The 13,230-nt window shown below is 46.1% G+C and overlaps 1 protein-coding gene across 1 annotated transcript in view; it reads right to left on the reverse strand.

Annotated features, from left to right (window-relative positions):
• The window catches only part of LOC146813655 (cullin-9-like), a 570,887-nt gene that overhangs the window by 235,476 nt on the left and 322,181 nt on the right, over positions 1-13,230 (reverse strand). The window contains exons 17-18 of the mRNA XM_085610143.1: positions 10,855-10,960; positions 5,348-5,575 (exon numbers count right to left, since the gene is read on the reverse strand). Coding sequence (XP_085466269.1) covers positions 5,348-5,575; positions 10,855-10,960 — 334 coding nt within the window. The remainder of the gene's footprint in view (positions 1-5,347; positions 5,576-10,854; positions 10,961-13,230) is intronic.

The raw sequence follows: 13,230 nt of genomic DNA on the forward strand, positions 1-13,230 counted from the left end.
CTCTATTTAATGTAAGCCCTAGATTGTTGATGAGTTGCAGACAAGTCGGTCATAGATTCCCCAGGTGCTTTTAAACTTTTTGTCTTCACCAGTCAATCGTCTAAACAGGGAAATACTTGATTACCTAGTCTTTTGAGGCGAGCAGCTACTGGCAACATGCACTTCGTGAAACTCTTAAGACAGATTTGAGATCGAAAGGGAGGACTTTGAACTGATAATGGCTATCGGCCGCTAAGAATGTTGTGAATTTTTCATGAGTGGGGTGTATAGGGATTGGAAAGTATAATTTCTGTAGGTCAACAAGATTTAAATGTCTTTGTTTTGGAAAGCTGTAGTACTTCCTGAGACGTTACCATGCAGAATTTTTGCTTTTTTAGATTTTTGGTTAGAATTATAAGATCTATTATTAGTTTCCACTGCACAGTGTTGGAGGCTCTGATGGAGGTGGCTGCTGTGCAGAAAGACGTTTACCAATGTTCTCAAGCCTCCCGCCTTCTCTGTACGGCGGTGCTGCACAAGGTGAACAGCTTGCATGACAACTGAGTCTGCCAGAGAGTGACCAATCAGACACTCAGGAGTGTTTTCTGGCATTTTGTGTTTGTCAAGACGTGGGATAACTGGTAGAACAACAGCTGCTGTTTTCATGATTTTAATACCTCGGCCCAGATGTGGTTAATGATTATTATTGATTTGACCATTCTTCTGGCAGGCTCTATAAAAACAAAGAAACCAATCTGTTTCTTCTGACATCACAGGCAAATCAAATCTCATTGATACTCTCCCTACGGGGTTACCAAATCCATCAATATCATCTGGTGAGGACTGCGCCACAGGAGATTGACGTCACCCGGAGTAGGAGCAACAAAATCATCCATTCTTGGCCGAAAACTGAAATGAAGAACGTGTCAGAATAGACTGAGGAGCAAGAGGTAAATGATGTGACAAACAAGTTATTTACCTTCTGTAACACCTTTTCTGTTAGATACTATATATAACGGATTCCTCACTTTGAGAATCCCCCCAGGTAGCAGATTCAATCTGGAGAGTTTTTTTAATAGCAATTCCCTCATGTGTCGTGTGGCTTTGCGCCAGATTGGCCCCGTTCTGGATGTGACATTGGTGCCACTGTATCTGTACCACCTCCGCATGCCCACGTATGTTTCTTTCTGACCTCTGTCCGTGCTGTCGGAAGTGGAGCCCATAGAAATCAGAATATATCAGTGTGCAGATCTCTAAAATGGGTTCTTATTAATGGACCATATGAGACAATTCTACAGAACAGAGAGAGTAGGTGGGACGAATTTGGGGCTCAGTAGAGTCTCTATCAGAAGAGACCTTACCGAAGGTAAGTTACTTTTTCTCCTGATAGAAACGTCTAACTGCAGGTTCCACACCATGTGAATAGATACCATAGCAGGGCCTCCCCAGCTAGTGGGTTTGTGGAATGGCCCTGGAAATCCCACAGAACAGATCAGGCAAAGTAATCATTTTGCCAGACCTGGCAATTCAGGCTGTAGTGTTGCATGAACATGTGGAGAGCTGTCCATGCAGCAGCCTGGGCAGATTCTGAAACTAGCACACCATGCGCCAGTGCGTTGGAAGCAGCCTTTGCTCTGGTGGAAAGAGTACAAGAGCCTTTTGGGTTTTGTTTCTCGACTCGCCCATTGCAGATTTTGATGCATAATACAAATCATTAGGTGATGATTTCTTTTGCACTGGTTTCCAGTTTCTTACTCCAAAGAAGAAACAAAAGTTGGTTGTCAAATTGATGGTTTCTGGTCTGAGGGTCCACTTCGGATCAAGATGATGGAGCTGTTCCCCCTCCTTGGATGGGTGAGGTGGGGTATAGAAAGCTGGCAAGGTGATGGATTGCCCTATGTGGAAGGGAGTCACTACCTTCAGCAAGAATGCCGCTATTGTCTGTAAAGAAGGATGTGCATTGCTGTTAGATGGATAAGACCAGGAGCTCACTCACTTGCCAGGCAGAAGTTTCGGCAATAAGGAATAGTCTTTATGGTTCATAGACATAGAGAGCAGCTGCGTATGGTCTCAAAGCGAGTATACATTAGGTATGTGTGAACCAAATTAGGATCCCACAGCAGCATTACAAAAGGGGTTGGTGGGAAAAAGTGAACTAGTCCCTTCAACAAACTCATCACAACAGGTGATTTGAAAACAAATGGCTGATCTGTCAAATGCAAAAAGGCCGAAAGAGTCAAAAGATAACCCTCAACTGTTGCACCCGCAAAGCCTTGCGTGGCTAAAGAAAGACAAAACAGTAGAATTTATGGAAACGTTGCCTGTAAAAGATTAACGTCAGGGGAAGAACACCAGCCAGCACATTTTTCACCGGTGTCCAGCATCTACATTCTGTTGGAAACATGCCTGGCTGCCAGAATTACATGACTCACTTCGGGAGGGAAAGCGCTCTCCAGAGGGACAGTCTAAGTCGGGGCAGATGCTCATGGCCAATTTCAGCTCAAGGAGCTGTTGGGGCATTGCTAATGGGCCGAGAAAATTGGGGCACATTCAGAGCAGGGTAGGAATTGGTTCGGAAGTTGAACAACAACTCCGTAGCCTGGCTATACCCAGGGCGTCGCATAACTCCCAAAAGTGGGAGTGGCAGGACAAAGGAGAGCCATGTTTGGACTTCTGAAGTTTTCTGGACTTCTTGGACTTACCTGAGCTTTGGGACTTCGATGAAGATCAATCGAGAGATTGGTCTCGAGCATGCGTTCGTGTCCTCAACCGGGACAAGGTTCCACAACAGCAAGTTTGGCTCCACAGTTACGGATGGGCTAATGGTTCATCTTCGCACATCAGTCAAACAACGATGAGTGATGCGTGGAGCTGAAAAACCAGAGACCGACATCATAGGTGTCCTCCATAACCAACAACTGGCAATGACCGTCCCTGCATGGATTAAAACCTGTGGTTTTGGCAGCAGACATCCCTTGCACACTGAAAATATTTTGAAGGAAAATAATTATGTCAAATTGACAGGATAGCTGGAGCTCTGAATCTGTGATGGAAGGCACGTAAATAAAGAAACTGATGTTGGCACGCGGAGGTGGTATGGATATGATGGCCCCAATGTCACCTCCAAAGCGAGGCGGATCTGACACGGAATCGCGCAACTCCACTTACCAACATGCAAGGGAATTGCTATTAAAAATCTCCAGATCCAGTTTGTCTCCTGTGGATATGAACAAGGTGTGTGATCTGCGGTTAGAGGTCTTTGTCAGACGATGGAATTACTGGACTGCGTCTGGGTGGAAACCGCACTGGCACACATAGGGTTGTGTGGAGCCTGCCAGTGTTGTACGATACAAAGCTTTCTTTTTACGATTAGAATGATGCAGCTCAGAAAATTGTTTCCAATAATCAGAACGCATAGATCCTTGGCTAAGGCCAGGGACACTTGCATCATCTCTGCAGGTGAAGTTTCATTAGGCTGCTCAGAATATTCCAATTCGGACTGCCATTCATCATCATCAGTCTCACGTTGAACCAAGGGCTGGTGAGAGAGTCTAGTGTCCAGATTGTCTATCTGGCTCAGATCCGTTGCAAAAACAAATTATTCATATGCTTCTTCTTCCTCTGGATCCTGGATTTTCACTTGCAACCTAGTAGGACTTTACACTGGTCCAAAGGTTCCTTCCTGGTCTGAGACTTGTGTGTCAAAAAGATGGCGCAGTGAATATGACAAAACTTTGCATCCAGCCATTAAGGTCACTGAAATACCCTTTTTGGAATTTAGGTTTATTCTTGAGGTGTATGGTGTATATCTGTTCTAGTTGGCAGTGTTGTCGTGGTCAGTGCGGAGGCTGACATGGCCTTCGAGAATGTGATTGAAGGCACTCTGCCTGAAGCTCGCGTCAAAGGTGTGTCTAATGCTCCAGTTGATGGAGTTGTCATCAACATAACCAACGGTGTTGCTGTGGACCATGTTCTTGTCAACAGTGACATAGTTGGAGCTATTTTCGTTGGTGCCGCCGATGGTGGTTTTTTGCTTGTAAACAATGGTGTTGAAGTTGAAACAGATGATGGCTTTGTCAACAGTAGAGAGGACGAGTCTTTCTTTGAAGGCTTCAAGATCAATTGTTTCTTCTTAGGAGATGATTGCTCATAAGTGCTTTGATGTTTTCCAGAATGTGTTTTTCCAGTCAAGATCTCGTCTGAGGACAGGCTCTTTTCTCTTGCACATTTCTTAAAAGCCTTTACGGTGTTTCTTCAGAGTGAGTATTCAACCTTTATTTTGTCTCTCGAGGATGTTCAGAGCGTGAATGGGCCCTATTTTGAGATTTCCCATATGATCTAGAGGAGTTTTCACCTTCTTCCTCAGAAGGCTGGATATCCTGAGCTTTTAATTTTTGGAAGTACAATACCAATCTTGCATTTCTGTCCTTCAGAGATTTTGTAGCAAATGCTCTACAAATTTCCTAGTCATTTTGCCTTATGAGCTGGAAGAATTCAAATATCTGCATTCCTTGTGGAGGTCCTCAGAATGGAGCCTCTTTTTTCACAAGTTCCACGTGGACTAAAATGATCTTTACTGTAAGATTTAGACATAGTCTGATGTGTTAAGCGTAGAAAGCTGATGAGGCAATGTCAAGTCATTCAGAAATGCTGAGAGAAATAGGAATTAAATCACCTGACTGACTGCGCAGAGCTCAAGGGTACTCCCTTCACATACGACGTGCAGTAGAAATCTGAACTATGGTGGCCTGAGTGGGGAGAGGTGAATGCGGTGCTTTGCTCTCATTGCCTGAGTTTTGAATCTTTTATAATGGTGTAAATAGGCCACTATTGTGACTAGGTCATAGCTTTTCTGTGTTACCCCCAGCTCAACGACAGAGAGGATTCAAGCATGTGAATCTATTAAAGATACTATACAGGAGACCCATATTATCCAATCAGCTATATGCCACCTCATAGCCATCCTCACGGACAAGAACTACACACTCACTATATTGGTGGCCAAATGTCACAAGTGAGTGATTCACAAATCAATAAAACAATACAGAAGGAAAGGCAAAAAAACCTACATTCTTGCTAAACCTTTCTTATGCGCAAAAGTTGTGTTTCAAGTGTGTAATTCTACAAGCTCCCGTGCAGCTACGAAAGAGGCTTGGTTTAATGCCTACATCAATCACATAGAGGCACCAAATTTGAAAAAAGCTAATTCCTGATGCAGCGCAGTACACAATCAACCACTCACCTCATTATGAGCTACCCCTGACCAGTTCAGTAAAGCAACAAAGGGGAACCAGCGCATCCCTAGGCTCATCTCATACGTTGAGTCACCCCTCGCTCTACCCGAGTGTGATGCGTACCAAGCTCTCACCTGGATACAGCCGGCCAGGATGCTCGTGGTCATCTTCTTGTAGAGACTCGCATACTTTTCACAGTCGGTCACCACATCCTTCAGCTCCGTCACGAGTAGCAAATTTGAGCTGTGTTTGTCTAAGGCTTTAGACAGGGCCTCTCTGGTGCCAAGCCGGCACATTACCACTGCGCAGTCTTTGTTTGTTGTTGCCAGCCGGTGCAAGAACCGGATGAATTCTTGAACAACCTGCAGACATGATAAAAACATTATTTAAGTGTGCACTTAAACTGTCATTAGAATTATTATCTATAGTATCAGCTAAGGAAACCGTCTATTAGACAGATGATGTCAAACAATGACGGAGTGCTGGAAACATACTGAGATGAAATGGTTTAATAACTGTAGTCCTAGTTCTCGATCATGAGCATCTTCATTAAAATCATCAAATGACAGAGCCATGTCCAAGATCCCAGAAACACCTATTTAATCGAGAAACCGTGGTCCCAGAAGGTGCTAGCACCTTCTGTGTTGTTCCTGTCTCATCGCTTCTACTTAGCTGTAAATGGCTGGACATCCTGTTTACTGTGTGGTATTTGATGTCTCACGGTGTATCTGAACTTCTAACTCCTTCCACTTCCAAATAGAATCATGTGGCACTGTGGTACAGATGATCTTGAGAAATGTGTTAAAGGGCAGTCGAGAATGAGAAATCCCGACTGCCCCAGAAATCCAAGAAAAGATCCCACTGTACCCTCCTCTCCAGTGGAAAGAGTCTGCTCATTGTCTCCTACACTGGAAGATACAAACAATGATCTTTTTTCCAGTACACCCCTACACGATGATTGCTAAAGCATAACACTCCTACTGTTACATTGTGGAGGGACGGTCAGAAATAAGTTTTAGAAGGCTTTTCCTGTCTACATTTGGTGGCTTTTACTCAAGCATTTAAAGTCATATACACAGGGAACCAAAGATTTCTTCCAATCGGTATTACTCTTCTAAGTAAGAAGTCTCTTCGTCTTGGGATTGCATCCTCCAGAAGACAAAATCGGTTGCTCATTTTTCTCCTTTTTCCCTCACCAGCTTCTGGTAAAGGGTTGCCACCAGCGTCCCTCAAGGCACAGAATTTTCAGGTAAGTGAAAATATAACATATTAGCAGGGAGAGATATCCTACCCTCTTTAGAACCATGCTCCCCCTTTCCGTCTTGAGTGTTTATTTTCCTCCGCTCATTAAAAGAGTTCCCGTCACCAGCACCCAGTTCCCTATGATGCTTGTAAAGAGTAGACCTCTTTAGTTGACTAGGACCCAAACCGTAGGCCCTCATGTTACTATCCTGCCCTGAGTCTCATCTTATCAGAGTTTAATAGTTAAACATTTATCTGCAAAGGGACTGTTCCCATGAGGCACAGGGTCGAGACTGATTTGCATATGGCTGAGTCTAAACTGGGGTGGCATGGTGAGCAAAAGAATGATGGATTTAACCCAGATCACTTGACCGGGGGTGAATGCTTTATTTGCTCTGCATTGCGTCCATCATCTGTGTGTCTTTCGATTATTACAAGAACCCATTTGTCAGGGGTGATTCCCTCCCAGAGTGGAAGGGAATCTTACAACCTCCCCCGACAGGTGTTATGTGACTGGAAAAGATGTGGGGTGAGCCAGTGCTCGGCAGCAGAAGCTCCCCCTTGCCAGGAGCTCTGCTACTCTTGCCCTTGTTTTGAATTGCTGCCCCTGAATGAGTCCCAAGTGTAGCCTCTGTAGCTCTGGCTTGGTTCTGCCCCTGTACTTCTGCTTACGAACAGAACCCCTAGTAGCTGACCTCTGCAGGGCAGCCATCGACTTTGTGATACAAGTGTCCCTCCTGATTTTTTCACGCATCTCACCCACCTGCGGGCCAATGAGATGTTCCCTATCGAACGGCAGTTGAGCTGCTGCTGGACCTCAACCCTAAAGCCCGATATGCAAGGCCAGGAGTGGCGGAAGAGTATGACCAAGGTGTTCACACAAATGGCACAATGTATGTGGTGGAAGTGAAGACCCTCCCCTATTCCCTGAATTGGCTGGGATGATGCTGGATGAACTCTTCATTCTCCTTCCGCTGAGCTCTGTATCAGCGTGCGAGGTGGCCTACAGAATCGGGAATGCGCCAGTGTATGGCCCACCCAACTAGTACCCTTGTGCTTGCTGCGTAAATGCACTTACCGTCTTTATCAGGTGGTGGGACATCACCTATCCCTTACGCAGAGACCCCCTTGTAGGCTCCTGTGCACTAGCAGAGAGTTAGGAGGTACATGACCACTACTGTATATGGGATCAGATGGAGAGGGGATTCATTTTTCTACTCTGGGTGTAACCTCCCTGGCAGAGGGCTCAGCTCTCGTGTGCTGTTGCACCCCTTTTTTTCTGGGTGCTTTCACTTGGTTTTCCCTCGTTTTTTACTGCTTTCCCCTTTTCCCCCCCAATTTTCTGATAGCTTTCTATTGCCTCATACTTTACTGCTTTTTCCGTCCTTTGCCCTGACTTTTCTGAGTTCTTTCTCCTGCTTTTACCTTTTTTTTTTACTACTTCCTCCTTCCTTTCCCCCTATTGAGTAGGCCCCAGGCCCAGCTCTCCCGTGCTGCTGCACTGCTCTGCTTCCTCCTCGTTTTTCTGAGTGCTTTCTCGTGCTTTAGCCTCATTTGTCACTGCTTTCTCCGTGAAGCAGTTCGCAACTCCAGGGCCTTGAGGCCCTCATGGGTGATTCATCTCGCTTTATAAATCCTGACTGATTGATTGACCTACCTGACCTTGACTGGCTCAGCAAAGATTTCAAGGACAGTGTTCAGTATCCTCAGGAGCATAGGAAGAAATTGAAGGGTGCTCTAATGTCTAGAGCATTTCAAAAAGAAAATATTTCTCTTCAGCTAAGATGTGGTTTCATCAACGTTCTGATAGGCAGCTCCTCTCTAGATTGCCCCCTGATAGGTGGTAGCATCATCAGGGGAGGCCTTTATAGGTAAATGATCTAAATCTGGTCAATATCATAGTCCTCCCACAGGTCATCCGCGGGTTGGGAGTGGGACAAACCACTACTAATCCCCTGGAGGGTTTTATGGGCTCACCCGGGTCTGAGTATGAATGCGGTAATTCCATTAGGTGAGTATGCAGAGGTGAAAGGGGAGGTGGAGGTGCTGGAAGATGATGGGAAGGAGAAGTACAAGGAGGAGGCTAGGAGTCATGTACTTAAACCACTTTGGGGTTAGTATGGCTTCGGACAGCATTTGTGATGCAGGTTTTTTCCCAAGACAATCCTTTTTGTTATCAAAGTCGGCAATCCTTGGGGGGGGGGGGCTTCTTTGGGAGTAATTTTCCATACGGGGGAGGTTAATGGATAGCGGACTTTGTTTCTCATTGTTTGGTCTTGCAGCTTTTTGATGATTGGCCTTTCAGAGTTGTCGGAGACAACCGTGGAAGCAGGTCTTGACAGCAAGGCTTTTGTGGGCACCGAAGAAGGTACAGAAGTAGATGATGCCTTTGGCATCAAAGCATGTTGAGGTTCTCAGTGCCGGAAGGTGTCTTCGGATCCGATCGCAGATGGGAATAGACATAATTCAGAGGAACGCTTCTCAGCTATGATGCCTTTCCAGGAAGCCGACCAGAGCCCAAATTCAATCATACTCACGAGTCTGGGTGTGGTCTTTGTAGGAGACCCAGACTCCACTGAAGTGAATGGAACCCCTTTTTCCTCCTCTTCATCAGTAACTGATGTACTGGAGCCAATGACTTCTGGCATGGGATGCTGAGAGGAAATGCTCTAAGACTCAACTTCCTCTTCGGCGGTGTGGGGGTCCAAATACCCATAGATGTCTGGGGCTTCTTTGACTGCTTATTTCTGCATCCTGAGGTGAGTCCAGTGTCTCAGAGAGAACAAAAGATTTTTTAGACCGAAAGGCAAACAAGAAGCACACTTGGCATCATTATGCTCTTGGGACAGAAAAAGCTCCCATACACTGCGTGGGTCAGCCCAGGGATACTTAGCGTGGCATTGAGGACATTTTGTGAATGCCGTTTGTGGACATTCTCTGACGTCAGAGACGGAAGATCGAGAACACGAGGCTCCAGAGGGCCGTGGAGGGCCCAAGGGTCTGGGACCTGGAGGTGTGCAGTGGACTCAAAAGCTATTGGAGTGGAGAAATATTAAAAGCGATACTCACTGCAACCTTCTTTCTTGGTTGTGGGAGCGGTCGGAAAACTGTGAGGACCCAATGCAGGAACGTGAAACAAGTTGAATCCGGGTGTACCATCAGTAAACATTCGAACCTGATGGAGAATGAGAACTATCTAACAATGGAGCCCATGTGCACTGCCAAATAAAAGGAGGAGTCACACCACACCTAATGACTAAAAAATGTTTTTCAAAGAAAACCAACTTGCAAACGTTTGAGCCCTACACTAGATGGCAGGAGTGCCCAGAGCACGTGTATCTACAACCACACATGCTACAAAAAATACAATTCAGTTATCTGGGATTGATTTTTAACGAACCAGTATCACTCACTGCCCTTAGCACAGTGAAGGCACTATTATCCCGTGTGGGTATTTTCAAATCCAACATAGTAATCCATCATATTACTTGAAGCTATAAAGATTCAACCGTCTGTACCAGGAGCAGAGGAGCAAGGAGCTTTCATGCCTTGCTCGTCTGGGGAGACTGAAAACCAGCAGTAAAGTTTGAAGAAGATGAAGAAAGACTTGCTTGTTCTCAACACCAGGCTGGCTCCAGTGTGTTCCAGATGAGGTGGCGATGTCAGGTGCAAGAGGCAATGGGTGTCCTATTCATTTCAAAAGCATCAAATGTTACCTGTTTGCCAGTGAAGGTAAAACAGGATTTCACCAGAGTGACAAGCATTCTTGTGGACTGGCAGGGGAGGAGAATGACCAATGTACCCTTCTAAGGCATCAAAGGCACACAGGACCCTGGATTCACCCTTTACTACTGCAGGTCCTCAGAGAGAGCCAGGGGGCACCCAGACAATCTTCATTTACAGCGAGGGGGTTCTGGGGTCCCATGGAGGCAAAGAGCTAATGGGATGCTGGGACCATATAACAATACTACATATCCTCACTGACAGGATGGAAGTCTATGAGCCTTTGGAGACTTCGGAAGCACACAGGAAAATAGTTTCATCTTCCATCACTGCTGTGCTCGCTAACAGTGCAGGGGGAGTGCTTCAGTGCCATAAAGAGCAAGCACGCAACAGCACCATCTTGCATGTACTGCAGTGAGGAAGTTTGGAGGCCTTCAGCCGTAACGAGATCACATAGGACACTATGTCCATTTTTCCATGTGTTCTTGTTGCTTGTGAATGTGTATCCCTTTCATATGATCTATTAATCTTTTTGCCCTTACATCATCATGAGTCCTTTCTTTACCCTCCTCTCAAACGGGTTCATCACCTCAGATCCAAATGTATTCCTATTATCTGCCATACCAAGGGACATCTTCCCAAGCCCGCCATCCACTAGATGTTTCTGTGGCCTTACCTCCCTATCATTATTGTGAGTTGCCATCGAAGACAAGCAGGGTTCAATGCTCTCATGCCACGGAAGCACATCCTCTTGGTAGTTATCCAGGAACCTGTTCAATATCCTGCATAAAAAGCAGAAACAAGAGGGTCAGAGAAAAATAAAGCAATCTATGCTCAATGGGAAAGGCATCACCAAGATCTAGCATAATCTCCTTGGCCCAACGTGAACAGGTGGCATCACAGAAGCAAACACGCGGGTGAAGACACTGATCACCTACACAACGCAAGTTCAAATGCAGAGTCTTGAACTCAACCAACTTGAGGTGAGGAGAGGAATTGGCCTAATGGCTAGGGCGCTCGACCTCGGAACTGGGTTCGAGTCTCGGTAGTGACGCTGAACTTCCTGTGATTCTGGGCAAATCACTTAATCTCCCCGTGCCTAACAAAAAATGAATGTGTCCTCATGTAACGTAACTGGTGCTATGTAAAGCGCTCTGATACCTGATTGGATTCGGGTCAAGTTCGCGCTGTATAAAACTCTGCAAAAAAAAATAAAAAAAACAATACAACTTGCATAGGATTCTTCAACAGTTTACACCCATCAGGTCCTTCTTCCACAGTGTCAGCCTTCAAGCTGCTTTTTTGCCGATACAGCACTGAAACCTCACCTCAGTCTGCAGCAACTGGATGATCTACAAGCAATATGCTCCAGTATCTCTTTTACTGGTTAACCCCGGGAGCACCTCTTTAACGAGGCTATAGTTCCAATCAATTGAGTCATAGTTAGAAATTGGGTTTCTGGTTGCCTAAGGAATGCACCTAAGCCAGGAAGAACCCCCCACTCTAGTCAGGGCAATTCATATACACATCAAGGATAACCTATGCTCACCCTCTCGCAGCTTGGCGCAGAGCAGGTAGGCTTATTATAAGAGGCAATCCGTAAAGCATATGTGCAACACACTCACACAGCAACACAATGAATACACCACAGAAGAGATTTGACACAGGAATATATATATATATTAGAAATAAAACACAACCAAAACGACATGAATCAAATACTGTGCATACTATGCAAATATTGAGATAGTACTCGTTATCCTGGACAATGCAAAAATCAAAACGACATACATTATAGTTCTAATGTGTGTAATTCCAGTCAGGTTAGGGAAGAACACACGAATCACCAAATGTCACCATCAAACGATAAATACTTTGCAGATAATGTAGACTGGTTTCGAAACACATGAATCCCACATACAGCCATATAAACGCAGGGCCCCATGCATCGGTGCTCTTAATAGCAGGGTTACAGTAGATCCTAGTGAGCGCAGCTGAAACTAGCGCATTTCTGCCCAAGGAGTAGGCCGCAGGAGCAAATGATGTGATATTGTAATTCACCATCGGCAACCGGACTGCCCCGTTGCGGGTATGGTATCACAATTCCACCACAAGTCTTGGAGTCACAGTACAATACCTGGGAGAGGGGGGGAGGCAGAATCATACCGTATCTTGAGAGTGGTTACTGGTGCAGATGTCCTGTCTGCCCCGCACTGTACTCCCCACACAGGTCCTGGGGGATACAGTACCCTCTGCCTGGTGAAGTGAGGGACTTAAGACGAGGATAGGATCCTCACTCCTTTGGTCTTCTTTCTGGGGCTGTGGCAGGCTTTCAAGCTGGGTCAGCGCGACGGCCTCCTATAGACAACGTGGGAGGTGGGCACTTGGGTATCCCAGCAACTCAGACAGCAGGGAGGTGGCGAGCTGGGGCAGGTACTCTGCGACCTGCTTGAACTCTGCCGTGTATCGGCCCTGGACCGCTGGGCCACTACCTGGATAAGAAGCACTCCTGGGAGGGGCTGAGAAGTACGGTGGCCACATAAGACACCCCCAGGTCAGGGCACGAACAATGTAGGCCATGGTACACTTCCCTAGGCACCCATGGCACTCCCTTGGTCAGCGCAGTTCTGCATACATAAAGCAAGACCTTGGTGGCAAAGGGAGCGCTGGCAATGGGCTAGCCCTCCCAGAACAGGCTCTCCCAGCAGAAGTTGCAGAGAGAAGCAAGCAGCAATGAGGTCTTTGATGACCCTGAGACCTTGAAAGAACAGGGGGCAAGCAAACAAGCCCTTTGGAGAGCCCTGGGGGCACAGAGCGAGTAGCAGGCAGGCCAGAACATGAAGTTACTTTTGCAGAGTGACAGTCCCTCCAGTAGCCTGCAAAAAGAACTATTGATGGACAGAATGCAGAACAATGTCATACATTCACCCCAGTACAGAGATCTGGGCCTAAATCCATAGTTTTTTTGCTCACCATGCCATTCCAGTTTGGACCCAGCCATATGCAAATCAGTCTTGACCCTGTGCCCAATGGGATCAGTCCAGCCGAACTG

The sequence above is a fragment of the Triturus cristatus genome, chromosome 6 (genome assembly GCF_964204655.1).
Source record: "Triturus cristatus chromosome 6, aTriCri1.1, whole genome shotgun sequence".
Lineage (NCBI taxonomy): Eukaryota > Metazoa > Chordata > Amphibia > Caudata > Salamandridae > Triturus > Triturus cristatus.